The sequence below is a fragment of the Onychostruthus taczanowskii genome, unplaced genomic scaffold (genome assembly GCF_017590055.1).
Source record: "Onychostruthus taczanowskii isolate IOZ18803 unplaced genomic scaffold, ASM1759005v1 scaffold48, whole genome shotgun sequence".
NCBI classification, from domain to species: Eukaryota; Metazoa; Chordata; class Aves; order Passeriformes; family Passeridae; genus Onychostruthus; species Onychostruthus taczanowskii.
The window spans coordinates 1,549,817-1,567,678 of NW_024502347.1; the positions used below are offsets into that span (position 1 = coordinate 1,549,817).

Consider the following 17,862-nt stretch of genomic DNA (forward strand, 5'->3'; position numbering starts at 1 on the left):
GTACAAATACATCACCTATTGCACATCTTGAAATATTCTGATTCTCTTCCAAGGCAAGAGTATTCAAATGACAAGGTCAGACAGGCAATGACATTTAAATTAATTTTGATCTAATCCAGAACTTACTACAAAATGAATATGAAGTCATTCAATCTTAAGTGAATATGGGAATTCTTCAAAGTTTTCTTATTCAGAGTGAAGTTATTAACTTCAATTTGGCTTTGAATGTAGTTTGATAAGGCACAAAAACCATCTGTTCAAATTGTTTCTTATCACAAAAAACTCTGGAAATTAAGCATTTTATCATTAAATTGGACTGCTTATTGAGTGACATGTAATTGCTAATTTTAAAGAAAAACTCTCGACAAAGAGCAGGTTAAGATGTTTTGTTTCAGCTTTTGCACATAGGACTCTATGCATATTCTGTCCATTCCCCAGTAGCTTTCAAATTTGCTGTCCTACTTAAAGAAATTTGACAGCAGAGTACAAATCTTCAGCAACCCCATGATGCTCTGTAATGGAGCAACAGGAGATGCAACACATCAAATTGGAGAAGTAAGGCATAGAGGGGAAAAAAATGTGATTATGTGAATGGATTTAGCCTCAGCACTAAAAATGTAATTTATACTATATTCATAATACAGAGAATCTGAACCTACAGAAGCCATTTGCTTCACATCACTTATATTTTAAGAAGACACCTGGGATTTTTCTTATTTATTTTAACTGAACAACTGCAAAAAAAATTTCCAGATGCATATTCTTTCTCAAGTCATGATGCTTCAAAAATCAACAGATATATTTTAATAAATATATTCTGACCAAATACTTTGCTTTTCAAAAGTTTTGGTAGAAAAACTCTTGTCACATGGAATAGAGACAGGCGACTCCATTCACTGCTTACATACAAGATGTTCACATACAAATGCTTACATACAAGATGTTCAGCCTATCATTCAAAAAATGGTATTTTTTGAATTCTAGCTAAGCTTCAATAGACACAATAAAGGAAATGAAAGATAAGGCACATATTAAAAGTGTTGTCCAAACCCAGACAAGAGCTTTCACTGCAGCAAAGAGACTTACATGTTGGATAATGGAAAAAATGTCAATAGATGATGGTAAAGAGGTCTCCAAAAAGAGAGTAAAATTTTTCAATGCTTGATACAGTTAGATGGTTCAAAATCCTCAAGCAGTAAATTCTATCAAGAGTCACCCTCAGACAAAGACAGGTTGGAAAGGAAAAGCAGTGCAAAATTACATATACATTTAAATGTGCAAGAAAACAGCATTCAGCAGTTCACAGAAGTCTATATCCATAAAACACAGTTAATGTACAACTGAAACCTGAAGAGTACAGTTTGAAAAATAATAGAAGCTAGCCAGACAGCAGCTGAATTCTAGAGATATTGTGATTGATTCAAGCAGACCCTATGTTTCAGGGAGAAATGCATAACAATTATCTTTAGCAACCCCCACCAGTCCTAATCCTTATGTTGCCATATGAAAGATCAAATTCACCCAAACAGAAAATTTAACTGCTGACAAATGCTATTTTTAAAGGAGAAGACATTTAAGCGCTTTTCAATTAAGGAACAGGGAGTACTTATTAAGTCTTGACAGTGACTCTTCAAAAATCCTGGTTTTTGAGTAAGCATTACTGTATTTTGTATAAATATTAACAGACTGTTAGGTTAAGCAACACTAAATTAATCAAAGTTAACCCTGGTTTCATGCCCTCTATTAAGGGAAAAAATATTACAAATATTTTTATTCTTGTATTGTATGACTTCTGCAAAAAAAACATTGCGGAAGAATGAAGAAATCAGATAGTGACTTTATTCCCACAAAAAGGATCAAGCAAGATTATGTATAACACTGCCATCTGGTGATTGTGCAATTATACAGTTAAAGAATGAAGAGTTGGTCCCAACTAAATGGGATACTTCAGTTCCCAAGGTTAAGAGATAGCAGAGCTTCCTTCAGAGACCACTGTGACCATTTAAAGTGTTTTTCTCCTCCAATATAGTTTGCTTTCTATAACTGAAGACATTCTTTCTGTACATCACTGGCTATTTGATCTGTTGCTACAAGATGCAGTATGTTATGAAAACTTTATTCTGAAGGCATCGATCACAGAAGAGACTTTCTCCAACCATCCCTAAAACAGAACTACTCGTTCATCTATGATGACTGATCAATTAACTCACACGAAGGAAGTAGTGCACATGGATTTGTTGAAGGAACCAATATGAGAAAGTCACACAGGAATCCCATAGAAGTAGGAATCACTACTTTTCTCACAAGAAGAAGAGAACCGAAGTATCTGTACTATTATAGAAGAGAACACAAACAAGTGAAAGAGCAATCTCAATAAGAGACAGCTGTCAGTACTGACTTCTCCAGAAAACACTCAAGAACTTCTTAGAAACAGTCAGTCTATTCAAACAGTACAAAGCAGTTTTGCTACACTTCCGTTTTAACTGAAAAAAGCAGAGATAAGAGAGATTTCTTAAAGACAGCATAAAATACAACATTTTCCTTTTACACATGTGCAAACTAAACCCTTGCTTAAAAAAACCTTAAATTTATCCGAGGCACATAATGGAAGAAAAACATTCCTCCGAAGTTGTGAGGAATATCAGGCAGATAGTCAAAATCCTGGAAATAAACTGATTTATTAGTTTAATTACTAAGATTTAAAAAATCAGACAAAAATAACCAATAGTAATGTGATGATGTAGGCTATCTGTTTTCTCATATAATTTCAAGAAGTATAAAATCCTGTGCTTATAAATTAGTAGAGAATTAAAGAAATCTGGCATAATTAGCTGACAAACCGAGTGCAAACACTACCTCAGAAAATTGTCCAATGTATTTTCCTATGATGTACCTGAAAGTTTACAATTCAACCATTGACTAAACATTACATCAGTAACTTCCAAACAAATGCTAGGAATCTACCTGGCAAATCCTTGGTAAACACAATATCCATCCCACAGTGTTTCTAAAATACATGGGTTTAAAAAGTTTTAGGGACAAGGATCAGTTTTCAGAGCCACCACTTATCAAGGTGCTTTGTATGTGAAAACAGTTTTGAGCCTGCTGCCTTCAAAAGATTTAAAAGGTGTTTGCTTTTGCAACTACTTTTTCCTTATATTGCAGTTCTTCAAAAACACTTTGTCAAAGAAACACAGCTATTTCCATATATATTTTTAAAATATATTATTCTTGTAATAAAAAAACTTTTTGTAATCTAGAATATTGCAGAACCAGTTTGTATTTATTATTTCAGTTTCAAGAATTTAGATAGAGAACACATTTTTATCTGTTTACTACAGTATCCAGAATATTGTCAGCACAATAAAGTAGTAATGAGAAACTGGTTTATTAGGTATGAAAATATTTCTATTAACTTCAGAATTTCTAAAGCCTTTAAAACTGACTACACACAAACATCTGTGGTAACTGCATTAGGTCTGAACAACTTCATTTAACTTCTTAAAAATAAATCTATTGAAATAGAGGTACAACTCTGTCAGTAGCACACAGGGTTAGCTTATCTCCTCTAATTAAATTTTTAATTTGCCCTTGAAGAACATTAGAAATAAAACTAAATGCTAACCTGGACTAATAAGTGGCCCAACTTGGAGAAATATGTGTCATGTTCTTTTATGTTATTAATCTGCTTCATTAATTCCAGAAACATTTCAATAGCTCCTTTGCTGACCATTTTAAAACGAAGTACTTCCTTTTCAGACATGACTTTTATAGCTGCCATGCAATAGACAAGAGCTTCGTGGTTTGTTTGTAGGTCTTCATTCCACAGAACCTGCAACAAATAATCTGAAAGGAAAATTATCATTCAGAATGTCTAATATTAAAATTTATATTTGCTACAATCCAGTCATTAAAGAGATTAACAACTGGAAAACACCCTCAGACTGAACTCTTACATTTCTAATAAGTAGGCTAGAAAAATTGGATATCTGGACTGAAACCAAGAAACAATTATTAATGAATAAGAGAATGGGCCTGACTTTTGTTCTTCTAGACTTCAAGAACCAGTATAAGCTGTAAACACATAGCAGGAATCATTGAAATTCTCAGTCAAGATTTGCAAAAGTGATTGTGTGGGCCTGGAATTTTGTGTACTTCCCACTACTTCCTTAAAAATCAAACGTCTTCAAGCATCTCAAATGGAACACTAAAAGGCACAGGTGCCTAATTCAACTCTCACATTTTCAATCTGTTCATAGTCTTTTTAGATTTACTTTTTATGTAGGTAAAGTTGACAAAGAAGTTTTGTTTTGTGCAACCACTGTCAGACATCTGAAATGTTAAAATTTACAGTTAACACATGGCCAAGGTATCTTTTGCAGTCAAATTGAGACATTCTGAATTTAGTGGGGTATCTTAAATAAATGAGTAATCCTAACCAACATTATACTTTTAAACTTCTAGTAACTGATTCAAAGAGATATTTATTTCTGCTTCCTGTGTTCCATTCAGTTCCATCTGAATAAAAACATTTTCCTATATCTTTAAACTGAAGAGATTTAATTTTTTTTTTCTGTCTCAACTGAAGCTGTGGGAAATGGTACATATAAATATATATATATATATATATATGTATGTATGAATGAAGTATACACTCTAGGTTCTTGTGCAAACTCCCACCCTCACCAATTAAATCACTTGGGTTGTGGCAATGTGCAAACTCAGGTTCCTGCTCTGTACAGTATCAAACAGGGTCTTGAACAGTAGTTGTCTATGCTGGGATGAAGGATTAACTTATTTCTTCTACTGGAGATGCTACACTGCACATAAATAGTTCTCAGGGACAGAAGACAAAAAAGAAATTGAATCTATAACCCAGTGACTGTAACAGGGATCTGGGCAATTGTGATGATAGGCCAGGGTCACGTCTTCTTCTGGGACAAGGTGGGTCCAAAACACAAAGAGTGAATAAACAAATAACACCTACAAATACTCTTTCCTTCACTAGTTTTTAAAATACAGGGGAAGAAGAGCAAGTGAAAGAAAAGTGAATGAGGATGGAAATGAGAGAAAAATATGACTTGTTCAAATGCTGTGTATGATGCTGATTTCTACAACCCAGCTGCTCTATTTCCTGTGAGTCCCTTCCTTACCACCTGAACACCATGTCTTCATTTCTGACAACAATTTTGTACTAAACATTAAGACCATGAATACTCTCAGCTATTTAAGCGAATATACACATATGCCTTAACCAATACAGATGCAATAACTGCTTGCAAGACCAAGGCCTACATCAGTAAAACATACGGAAGTTTTAATGAAAGGAATGATTTCAATCAATACCAAGTATCATTTGCACACTTTAATTTTCTTTATATTTCTCATATTTGCAAGGGAGGGTGTGCATGACACAAACACTGCTGCAAACACAAAAGATCTTAGAGCCACTGCTGACAGTTCTGCAAACCATTGGCTCAATGTGAAGCAGCAGCTATAAAAAATATTTTAAAAAATTACTATTCTCAAGGTCCTCCCTGATGATGGCCAACACCACAGTCAGCATTATCTCATTTCTATAAAATTTGCTGCAGACACAGCTCGAATTCTACAGATAGTTTTGTTCCATAAATCTCAAGAAGGATCCACTGGAGTTTGAGAAGGTAGAGAAAAGGACTTATAAAGCAACTGAATGACACAATATCTGCTCAAAGAGCTAAGAGGCTGAGATGCCTCAGTGTTGAAAAGGAGAAGACAGAGATATGTGATAAGACTGCCTTTTAAAAAATCCTGAAGGTGAAGGGTAAACTGACTGTACAAACTCTTATAAATGCTGTAAAACTACAAGCAGGGGGAAAGAAAAATATATAGATTTAAAACACACAGAGAATTGCTGGAAATTGTTCTATGGCGTCATAGAGGGAGACAGAATCAGAAAATCCAAAAAGGCAAATGAATGAACAAAAGACATATAAATGGAAACTAAAAAGGGATTAGGCAGGGATGCACCATCCAATGTCCCTAATAGAATAGAACAGTTCTCGATGCTGGAGTAGCGCTGGGGGAACAGATCACAGAAAACACACAAGATCCAGTGCTCCCCCTGAACAGCATTCCCCATCCCCATTGCTACTGAAACACAGAGTACTGGACTAGACCAACCATTAGTTTGACCTAGTCAGGCAATTTTTAGTCTTTCTTCAGAATTTTTCATTCTGAAAATGTTTTTTCAAAGATGAACAACTTTAACTGTTGAATTTCAACATCTGACTTACAGACAAGAAAGAATACATACCCAATAACGTATCATTTTGAATGATGAAATAATTTTTTTCGTTCCTACAAATTTTAAATGCTAGCTTGCAAACACTGAGAAGATTTTTTCCATCTACTTTCATCTGCAAAGAAATTAAAAGACATAAAATCACAACTCTCACACAACTATTAAATTACAGCTGAAATCCTAACAATACATTAAAACAAACTGAAGATGTATGCAGAATTAAAGGAAACTGAAATAACCTGAAACTCAGGTATTTTAAATTTTATTTAGCAAACTGTGCTGGCTTTAAAATAACCATTTTTAACTTTTAATGTATTAATATAAACAGGTAGTATATCAATAACTTGCAGGATTTTTTCTCCAATTCCCTTACAAAGAAATTCTGTATGGAAGTCAGTGGTTTGGCGTCTATGGCCCTACCACAAAGACCTCCAGTACAACAATACATGCCATAATGAAATTTACTCTCAGCTATCAGAAAACACAATCTTATGATGAGAGATTGTGAAAGGGAAGGAAAGGTGGTAAAAATACATTGACATCTCTCTTCCTTTCCTCTGCATTTCAAGGGCAATTTCTTCTAGGCTCATGGATTTTGGAAGATTACAAAGAAAAATGTCTGTAAAGGAACCTTTCTCTTTAATAAGTACCACTTAGCAACTCTGTGGTATCTGAGTATGTAACTGTATCTTCTCAATAAGATAACTTACACTACCTTATAGGAGAACACAACTCCCTCAACAGACACAAACATTACTCAGATGCCTACAACAAAATGTTAGTGGGCATCCTTTCACCAGTGACTGCCCATACATGCTTTGTAGAACATGAACAAAGATGTTCTAAAGCACAAAATTTAATTGAGAGTTTTAATCAGAAATATTAAAGCAAAAGATTATTTACATTCACACACCTTCAAAAAAAACCCCCTCTATTTTAGTATTTTCAGAACAAGATCAAGACATTGTTTAAAAACAAAGCTTAATTTCTATTGTACATTTTATAATCACTGGGTTTTTTAAATCCCTGCATGTGTATCCCAGTAGAGAACACTGTATCTTTTCCATGCCTATACAATATTACTGCCACCATACACCAACTATTCTATTTTGTGCCCCTCCTTCCTCCCCCAGATGTAACTTCTCTGCAGAAAATAAGCTACAAGTGCTGATGTAGATGGGCAGCAGACTAGTATCCCTGTGGTAGTAAACTGTACTTAGGAAAAGGGTTCATTTAGACACAGTTTACAAGTATGAAATGAAAAATTAAGTGCAAGTTGTAATTCATGATTTTGGGCTTCACATTCTACCAAAGAGCATTTCAAAACACTTACAGCCAGAATAATCTTTGCCAGCTTCAGGGAAAGTGGATCTGAATCAAGGTCCACAAGTTTATATAATGTCTTCAGAAGGATGTTTCTTCTTTTAAATCTTTTTCCAAGCATATTTCCATCACCCAGTGCTTGATGGAGCTTGGTACAAGCTAGACAAAGGTGTTCTATATTGTCTTCTCCTTGAAGGGTGTAGGAAAGGAGAGAAAAATAAAAACTAATTATCAGTGCCACTTTATGCAAAGCATCTCAATACATGAAGACACAGAAGAACAAAATAAAGAATAGGTTGTGCAACAACAAAAATAAGACACCAAATAAATGTCTTCACACGATAACGTGATCCCCAGGAATAATTTTATTCTGCTTTGTCAAAAAAAGGAGACTCAAGATGAGAAATCATTGAGCCAAAATAAAACCTACAGCTAAAATGAAGCTCACCTTTGATGCTTGATAATCAGATTGACCAAATGTCTACCAGGAAACTGTGTCTCTGAAAACATTCTTTAAAGCGCTCCACCGAACATTAGATGTGAAAAAGAGATCATTAAGGAGCATTTTTCTCCCCATATACGTAACTTTATACATCAAACCTTGCTGGGATAAAAAAAAGTGAATGTAAAAACTTGCTAGAACTCTTCAATGTAGAGGTGTAAGACACATTTGAGTGGAATGTTGTCCTATTGACAAAAAAGTGATCTACTTCCTCACCCAAGTCCCTGAGACTCTGTTTAAAATATACAAAAATAAAACAGAATTGCAAAAAGTGCATCTCAACACAATGGAATCATGTACATGTTTACTTTACAGAGAAAAGGAGAAGTCTTTTCTATTTTTAAAATTGAACAGTGAGATTTTTAAAAGATTTTCTTACATTTGCTTTTGCCCATAAGGTGACACTTACAAAGTCCACATAAATCCACACGAGCTGGCGGTATAAACTCTGCATTTACTCAGGGTGTACTTCTCAGCTGAAATAAAGTCATATTCAAGGAGGCAAAGCACTTGTGATGAAACATGTCTGAGGCTCCTACCCTGTAGGCAGATTCAAGGACTGATCCCTCAGGCTGAGAAGTGCCTGGAAGCTCTCAATTTTCAATTATCACACTCAAGGAACAGCAATGACTATTCCATTTCTAGTCCCATCATGACAGAAAATTTAACAAAATTTAGCATGATCCTAAATGCTCTGCTCCAATAAGCTGTAAACAGAGTGGCAAGGAACCAAAACTGAAAGGTCTTACTCTCCATTTCATCAAAATTAACAACAAAAATTATTCATCACTCATCCCATGGGGCATTTTAAAGCTTAACCTCCTGAGTATTGGAATGTAACAAAATAAATTATTTGTTCCTCTAGAAAAAGAGACTTCAGGGGTTTTTTTTGTCATATTATAAACAACTCAAGCACATGATATTCAGAAGAATTTAGGCAATAAATAAGTTCCAGGTTAACTACTGATTTGTTTTTGCATGGAAAGGCTTCTGCAAATATTTTTGCATGAGGAAGGTGAAGAAAAAGGCTTCTCCATTAATAGATGAAAAACTAAATGCAACCTAAGTTCATGTGCAGGGAATGAGGTAAAAGTTACGAAGCAAATGACTGCACGTGAAATTAAAAAATATCAAATTACCAACAGACCCATTCAAAGCATTTCAAATATGTAATTCTAATATTAATAAAAATTATGCAGTAAATAGTCTAAAGAAAGCAATATATCACACAGTTGCAGGAGGTAGTGATGCAATTCAGTTACAATTTGTGTTAATATTAAAGAAGTAGTAAAACTCAGGTCTTCATGTATATGTAGTACTACATTCAACCAATTGGTGAGAAAGTATCATTAGATAATGTCATCCATTATTAGAAAAACTAAGCCATAATCAGGTTTTTATAAAAGCTAGAAAAACCCCAATACACTAACCAAATCAAGTGAATACTGAGGAAAGGGAGCATGAAAACTGATTTTCCTTAGCTATATTCATGACAAGGGAAAGACATGATTAGATTTTACCTCTAAATTTTATTTTTCTTACAAATAAAGAACATCTCACCATGCAAAACCGTTACTCAGTGGCTGATATTTGACAATCTTGGCATTAAGCAAGGAAAATGTGCTGTTACATAGCTGTTTTCAAATTTCCTGATCGCTGTTTTCTATACATCAGTGACAGACATGGGAATGAGAATCCTGTCTTTTTTAAACAATTACATATATTGGGAATCACTTAGCACTGCACAGGTGTTTCATATTCACAAACATCTGCAAAACTATGCAAAAAAATGTTCTAATCTGTCACATGCTATCACAAACACTGCTAAACATCCTGTAAAACAGAACTACTTTTAAAAACAAACCTACTTTCTATATTCCCACCATTCAAATAAATACAGTGTCTACAGAAGGCAACTGAACAACTTTTTCAATGCAAAATGGATTCCAGAGTATAACCTTTCAAGCTATACTTAATTTACTCAATTTTGCTTCAGTACTCTGAGTCATTACATACTTTTCTGGCACATCTAACACTTTAATCACAAGTGGAAATTTTCATTAAGATTTCCTTAGTTTTTCAAAATGGATTGAGACCTTCAATACAGTCTATGGGTAAAGCAGTGAATCTGTGCCTTACTTATTCTTGAAATTATTAGCTCAACACTGACTGCTAAGCTGGCAGAGCTATGCTGTCTAAAATAAGGTAATTTAATCAGACAAGATCTTCTCTAAACCAGTTCTAGAGATTTTTACAGGATCACAGAATGGGTAAGGTTGGAAATGACCTCTGAATGTCATCTGGTGGAACCACTGTGCTCAAGCAGGTCCACCTAGACTGCCCAGGCCAGTTTTACACTGTGAAGTCACTGAACATATGGAAGCACAAAAGGCCACATACCCCAATTCTGTTATTATTTTGCAGTAAACTGCAAAAAAAAAAAAAAAGAGTCCCATGCTTCCTGCAAGAAACAGTACAGAAAATACACCCTTTCAGAGCAGTGTTACCCACTTTTTTCCAGGTCACGCAGAATTGGAAGAATCCTTGTATGCCAAAAGAAATCTTCCTCTTCCCATTCATTTATTCTTGTTTCATCCTTTAGGCCTTCAAAATACATTCAAAACAAGAGCATACATTCAGTGAAGATTTCACTTTCTACAATAATAAATAACCACAAATACTTTATTCGTTAGTCAGAAAAAAAATCTAAAAATGTCACGTTTTGCTATATTCTGGGTTATTCTATGAATTAAAGATTTTATTTTTATTTACATGTTCTCAAAAATGAACATTTCAAACAAAACTAGATGGATAAGTGGTTTGCTACGTAAAGCTGTATTGTAAAGCTTTTGTTTGCTGACATTAATGTTTCATTTGATCACTGAATTGGAAGGTAATGACTACATAAACATCAAAGTGTCCTACTATTTCTCAGCTCTGTGCTCACGTGACAGTTTATTATTTGTTTAAAAAAATATATATACTACAGACAATCCTCTAGGATTGTAGAATTTTATCTAGTACATATGCATGATATAACACTAAGCTTGATTAACTGACTGGTCAGTTAGGGAAAGTCCTGTTAATTATTACATCCTGTTAGCAATTCTAACTACTTCATGCAATTAGTTTTGTGAACTTCATGACTAAACTTTTATAAAATGCATGTTTATTCCTATTCTTCATTGCATTCAGCAGTTTGTCACATGGCAACCTCTGAAATGAGTAGGAAACTATAGATATGTGAGAAAGATATTTGCCTCCAAAAAACATATCAGAAATCTTGAAGACAACAAACTCCCACTGTTCTTGACTGCCCTCAGCCAAATACCCCCGTGACTCAGGAAAAGCTACTTTTCACTATCAGAAACCTTGTCCACTTCACAAAGAGAGTTTTTAGAAATACTTAAGCTTTTTTACGCTTGGCTGCAGAAAGAAAATACAAAAAAAAAGTATCACAGACATGAAGGCAAAAATTGGTAGACCTAAAAACCAGTGGACTAGAATTTTTCTGGAAACAAGACTGAGAGCATGGATCTGTTTTCAGACTGGACAAGGAAGTTGGTGAAAACACTGTTTATTAAAAAATGGAATCCAGGATTCACTGTCACATGGATGCAGTATCACTGGGAATTATTCTGATGTGCTGAACATCCTTTACACCTTCACCTAGTATTTTTGAAGTGACAAAACTCTGGCCCTGACCATTGGGCCACTACAGATGGAGAGCCAGAGCTTCTGCGAAAATCAAGATGTAAAGGATCTAACAGTTGCTTACAAGGTGCATGTAGCCATGTGTTTGGAATTCAAGACTGGGGTAAGCTCTTTTTCTTGCAGGCAAGCAAAGTTGTTATAAAGACAGGGTCTGGTTTGTTGATTTGTTTTTGCATTGAGGTTTTTTTAATAGGGAAATAAAAGTCACACAACTCTACTAAATAAGAAAGCCATTAAGACTGGATTATACACATTTCTTTAAGTCACGGATTTTCTGAAAACGTCTCCTGTTGTTCACTACTAACTCTTGCATTTAAAGGACAATGTAAATTCCTAACACAAATATGAAGGAACACAGAAACTACTATACTACCTGAGAACACCAATAACAAGAGGTTTGCATCACAAGGAAGTATCCCAGACCTTAAGACAGTGACTGTCTACTGGCATTACTTGGAACAGTAAAACAATTTAAAACTTCCTATTTTAAAAACTTGCTCTTTAGAAAATAACCAAAAGACTCATTTTTTGGTTTATATTAACTGTCTATCTACATCTTACACACAATCTATCAAATATACCTATTTCAAAAGATCATTAAAAAATGCTGCTATTTCATAAGTAATACACTATATTTGTTATATATATATTATATATAAGTACATGTTATTAGCAAATATTATTCTTACTATTTTGCATGGCATTTTATTTTGTAGATCAAATGAGTTGCCAGTCTTATTTAAATTGATGAGTAGCCTAATCAATAAAACACTGTGCAGTGCTTGCAATGAAGTGAAAATTCTGCTCCAGATAATGTAAATTCTGAAACTTAATGAAAATTCTGCTCCAGGATAATGTACAAGTACAGCTGAAATGAGAACACTACCATAGCGTGCACACTTCCTTCCTGCCACAAAGCCCACATATTGACTCAATTATTTCTTTTATTTTCTATCTGTAGCTACCTCTCTTAAACTGAAAGATGGAACTGCCTTTTTAACTACACATATACTTAACTTCATTAGTCAAGAAATAGAAAACTTCAGGCATGCATTTACAGATAGAGCCAAACTTCTCACTTTAAAAAAAAAATACTAAATCCATTTAATTTTCAGTTCAGAATAAAAAGAACAATGCTTTTTTGTACTACTCTGCTTCCCTTGTCTCATATTCATCAGAAGAATACAGCAAACTGAAAGTCATAATGGCATAATTTTTTTAAAAAATAATAATACCTTATATCTAAATAAGGTATACCTTATATCTAAATATAATTATCGCTTATACCTAAATAAAAAAGAAGTTCATTAGCTTTTACTAAACAGTACTAATCCTAGCAGTAACAATGACCAGACAATACACAACCATAAAGTAAAGCAACATTACTAAATTGTATGTGTCTGGGAGATTTTTTAAGCTGCTGATGAAAAGTTAGGGTACTAGCTATATTTAAAATATTGCAGAAGCTGTCCAGAACTTTCTAATAGAGCAAACCACAATTCAACAGAAAAAATACTCAAGGCAAAAGAATGCAGCAAGTTCAAATTGGTTGTTTCAGTTTTCAATAGGTCTTAACCACTGCTTTGCATTCTGGTCAAAAAAAAAATCACTAATCAGTCTACATTTATTGGTTGCTGTTTTTAGCATGTAAATACAAGAGCCTTAGCAACACTGAGCTTTCAAAAGCTGAGCACTGCCTGACTTATAATGTTTAGCCTTTTCACTGAATACTGAGTGGCCACGAATAGATCAATATTGAAACAGTCTACCTCCTCTCTAAAATGTTAAGATAAACACAATTCATATCAGAAAATAAAAATAATTTGTAAATGAACAGTCCACCCAGAATCCCATTGCAGAGAAGAAATTATGGAGAATTCCTAGTGCTATCCCCCTCTTTATTGTGGGATAAAAGATGAAGCATGCACATACTAAGGAAGCTACATAATGTTAAGAAAAGTAGACTTAAAAAGAAACAATCCTAAAAACACACTTCATATTTTCAGTAACACTAATACAATAGCACAAACTAATTAAAAGGCTTGTAAGTGTACTAACTTGCATAACATGGTAAATACTCTCTGCTCCTCATAAAGAAATGAGCACAGAGCACAGTACAGCTTTTGCCAGAATGATCTGGAATAACAGTATTTCTCAGTTCTAGAAAAATAGCAATAAAGCACAATAATAGCACAGTAGAAACTTCAGGTCTCCAAACCAGCCTCTCAAATATGCACTTGTGATGTATGAAATGTGCCAGCTATGAGGAAATATTATTAAAATCTGTTATGTAAAATTAGCAAAATGCATCCCTACACAGCAATCCAAAATCTGTTTCTTCAGACAATGCAGGCTGGCATAATTTTGTTAAGTTTCTGTGCAACTGTGACAGATTAGAAAAAGTGATGGGCAAATAAGGTATTAATGGATTGGCAAATTCTTAAGCCTAGATATGGGAAAAGCAAGATAGAAAATACCAATGGATATTTAGAGTGAAGATCTCTTGAATATTGTTTCTTTTCATTAAGAACAGTAAGAAAACCCAATATATCTAGAAAACCAAAAAATATTGTTCAGTGAATAATAATAAACAATACTGACAAATCACAAGAATTACATCATTTCTATTAGACTGTATTTCACATTTTCTGAATGGAGATTGAAATCCCTTGTACCTGTTACTCTTCTCTTCTGGCCTGAAGTCCTCAGCTGTGATGTCTTTTTGCCAGGCTCTTCCATCTGGTCACTAAAAGATACAGTATGAACACAGAAAAGCATTATCAGAAAACTGTGCTCAATATGCTTGTTCTTTCACATGCATTGAGTTGTGCATATTAATAACTAATTAGAAAAGATGATGTTACTTTACTAAGTTAGCAAGTTAGCTGTGCATTAAAAGTTACATGCAGATACAACCTCCTCCCATATGTATTACAGAAAGCTCCTTCAGAAATACTGACATATTCGCACCACAAGAGGTCACCATTATGGAACACAAAAACCAAGCATTTCTGCTTGCTCAATAAAATGAAAGATGAACCAAACTAAATTCAGAAAGAGATAATTTCTGTTTTACCATCAACATCATTAAATGAATATAAAACTCAACTAGCTTAAAACTCTAAGTTCATTCATTCACAAGGGCTGTATTTTTTTCTGACAGGATTAACACTTTTGTAATATTTAATGAGAAGATCTTCCGAAGAAACAAGCACCTGAGTAACCTTTAAAGTGTATATTAGAATTTCTGTGTCTGCCAGTGAATTATTGCTAACTGTGTAGTGGTCACTAGTTCTGTCAGTACAACAGGTATGGTGCCATTTCTGTTGTTTTACAAAGTAATGCCATAACTCCTGCTGATTTTATGATTTTTCTGTGGACAGAGGAAACTACTACACACATCTATAATAAATTTAGTTATTCTGTTTGCCTAGCTACACACTCAAGCAGCGCTGATTTAAAAGAAATATACAAGGTGTAGACTCTCTGCTATCAAACTGGAATCTTTCCTCCTGTACTAAAGAGGAAAGTCTTAATCTATGTTTTCTATTCTCTGTGTATGTTTAATTTAACACTTCTTATTCCATTTAAAGTTCATGTACCAATACAACCCAATCTCCTGAACTCTTCTAAAGATGACAGTATGTTAGCAATGTCATTTCAATTTTTTTAACCAGATAATTTAGTTACTCTAAGGCTTAAAGCTAAACTGTTGTTTAAGTAGTTTGCTGGATTGGTGCCTAAATCCTGTCTGTCAGTCCAGACAGAAGATGTAAGTCATCCTATCAACAGATGGGGACAGAATAAAAGACAAAGATCTTGCAAGACCAGTTCACTGCAAAAGGGACTGGATAGCTCACTGTGATCAGTGAGAAATTTCCCAAGCAATCACACTACAGAAGAACAGTTGCTTGATTATGGCTAACAGTGAATAATGTTTTATTTTTACAGCATGAGGATATAAGTGCTCCAAAATCCTTATACAAACTACCTTGAAATTATTTCAGCTCACATATAGCCATTTCTACAACTCTGGAGAAGCAATACTTTATAAAGTAAAAAAGACAAGTGTTTGCCTCTCTAAAATTGTCTGACATCACTAAGAAAGAAGGGGTTTAGAGCACATTTTACAGTTCAATGTATCGGTAGAAACAAAAATTTGATTCCATTTCTGTGAATGCCTTGTCCTACAAACTTTAAAAGTTTCAGAAATGTTTCTACAAGTTTCAGCCATCTCTGAAAACAAGACTACAACTTGAAAGGATGCTGGATAAGCAAGAGAACAACTTCAGTCACCCTATACTAAACACAGCTATATTCAGAAATCAGTACCTTCAAAATTGTGTGTAGGCATGATGATACTACATGCCTATATGAATACGGATGTTTGAACTCACTTTCCTCAGAGAAAGAGTTTTGTAACTATATCCTGTCTGTGCCTCTTCCCTGAAAATGTAAATCCAGGATGAATCCAAGAAACTCAACAAAGACACTCCTATGAATTTTGTTGGAAGCAAAAGCAGATTAATATAAAAAGCCACGGAAACAAAGGATGAGTTAATTTACCAGAAACACCACATGTGTGAGATGTAGAGTAAGACCATGTCAATTGTGCATCAAAAAAGTTGGGCTGGAATCTGTTGTTTTTTAAACACCAGTATCAACACTATTATCACCAGTTTAGAGACTTAAATTAGTAGGAAAGCAAATTGTTCTGTAAATACCAGCCATACAACCATCTATGCTTTTGGGAAACATCCTCGTAAGTCACCTGAACTTCCATTATTTTCAGAAAATGAATACACTGAATACCTATATAAATGGGAATGGTTCGTGGGCAGGCTTATCTTTAGGGAATATGTACAATTTAGGAATTCTGTGAGAGATTATAAAATCCCTTTATAAGTCTTTACCACTCTGCCAACTTCATTTTAGTTACACAGACTTTTGGCTTGTTATCTTTACATTCTCATTTAGGACTGAAATTTAAATAGAAGTATCTTATTAAAACAATGCCGTTAAAATATAATCAACCTATTATAAAAAATAAGTCACCTACTAGTGAAGGGAACTGGCTTGTCAAGAGAGTGGTTGCCTTGGAAACAAAGTCAATTGGCAGAAATCTGATTGTCTGATAAGGGCCTCATCAAGAAATCAACTGACAGAGGCTCCGATGATTTACAGAAGAAAAAGAACTTGGCAACTGGACCATTTATCCTTCTCATATAAAAGAAATCATAGTAGCCTCAATGAAGAACACTGCTTTCTTGAAAGTACACAGAGTGTGAGGACTTCAAAAGGAAAGTGAGCTGGTACTGGAGTAATGTGGTGTGGTGGGTTGACCTTGGACAGATGTCAGGTGCCCAATCACACCACTCTTTTCACTCCCCCACTCAGCAGGACCGAGGGTAGAAACAAGATGGAGAAAAACCCATGGGCCAAGACAAAAACAGTTTAATAAAGCAAAAGCAAAGGCCACTTGCACAAGCAAAGAAAAACAAAATATTTATGCTCAACTTCACAGAAGTAGGCAATGTCCAGCCATTTCTAAGGAAGTAGGGCTTGAGTATGCAGTGATTGCTCTGGAGGGCAGACTTCATAATAATAGTGCCCCCTCACTTCCTTTGTCTTAACTTTCATTGCTGAGCAGGCATCATACATTATGGAATCCCTTTGGTCAGTCTTGTCCAGCTGTCCTGGTTATGTCCCCTCAAAACAACTTGCCCACCCCAAGCCTACTGGTGACAGACTGAAGTTGGAGAGACAGCACTGATGCTGTGGAGCGCTGCTCAGCAGCAGCCAGCTGCTGGTGTGTTATCAACAACACCCTTCAGTGCAAAGCACAGCACTGTGAGGGCTGCTCCAGGGAAAATCAACTCCGTCTCAGCCAGACCCAACACGCCTTCAGTATTTTCCCCTGGTGAAAGAATGGATAATTAAGTGAAAGCTGCATTTATTAAGCAATTCTGCATGTTTAGGAATTTACTTGCTTGTTCTTGCCATGTGCCTATTGTTAATAGTAAACCTGCAAACCCTTCCA

General features: G+C 34.7%; 1 protein-coding gene across 2 annotated transcripts in view; it reads right to left on the reverse strand.

Annotated features, from left to right (window-relative positions):
* Window positions 1-17,862, reverse strand: part of ARMC2 (armadillo repeat containing 2) — a 69,043-nt gene that overhangs the window by 34,488 nt on the left and 16,693 nt on the right. The window contains exons 7-12 of one of the 2 annotated variants that reach the window (XM_041414931.1): window positions 14,498-14,568; window positions 10,620-10,712; window positions 7,617-7,795; window positions 6,296-6,398; window positions 3,626-3,846; window positions 2,211-2,331 (exon numbers count right to left, since the gene is read on the reverse strand). In XM_041414931.1, coding sequence (XP_041270865.1) covers window positions 2,211-2,331; window positions 3,626-3,846; window positions 6,296-6,398; window positions 7,617-7,795; window positions 10,620-10,712; window positions 14,498-14,568 — 788 coding nt within the window. The remainder of the gene's footprint in view (window positions 1-2,210; window positions 2,332-3,625; window positions 3,847-6,295; window positions 6,399-7,616; window positions 7,796-10,619; window positions 10,713-14,497; window positions 14,569-17,862) is intronic. The other variant, XM_041414932.1, reaches the window with a different exon arrangement.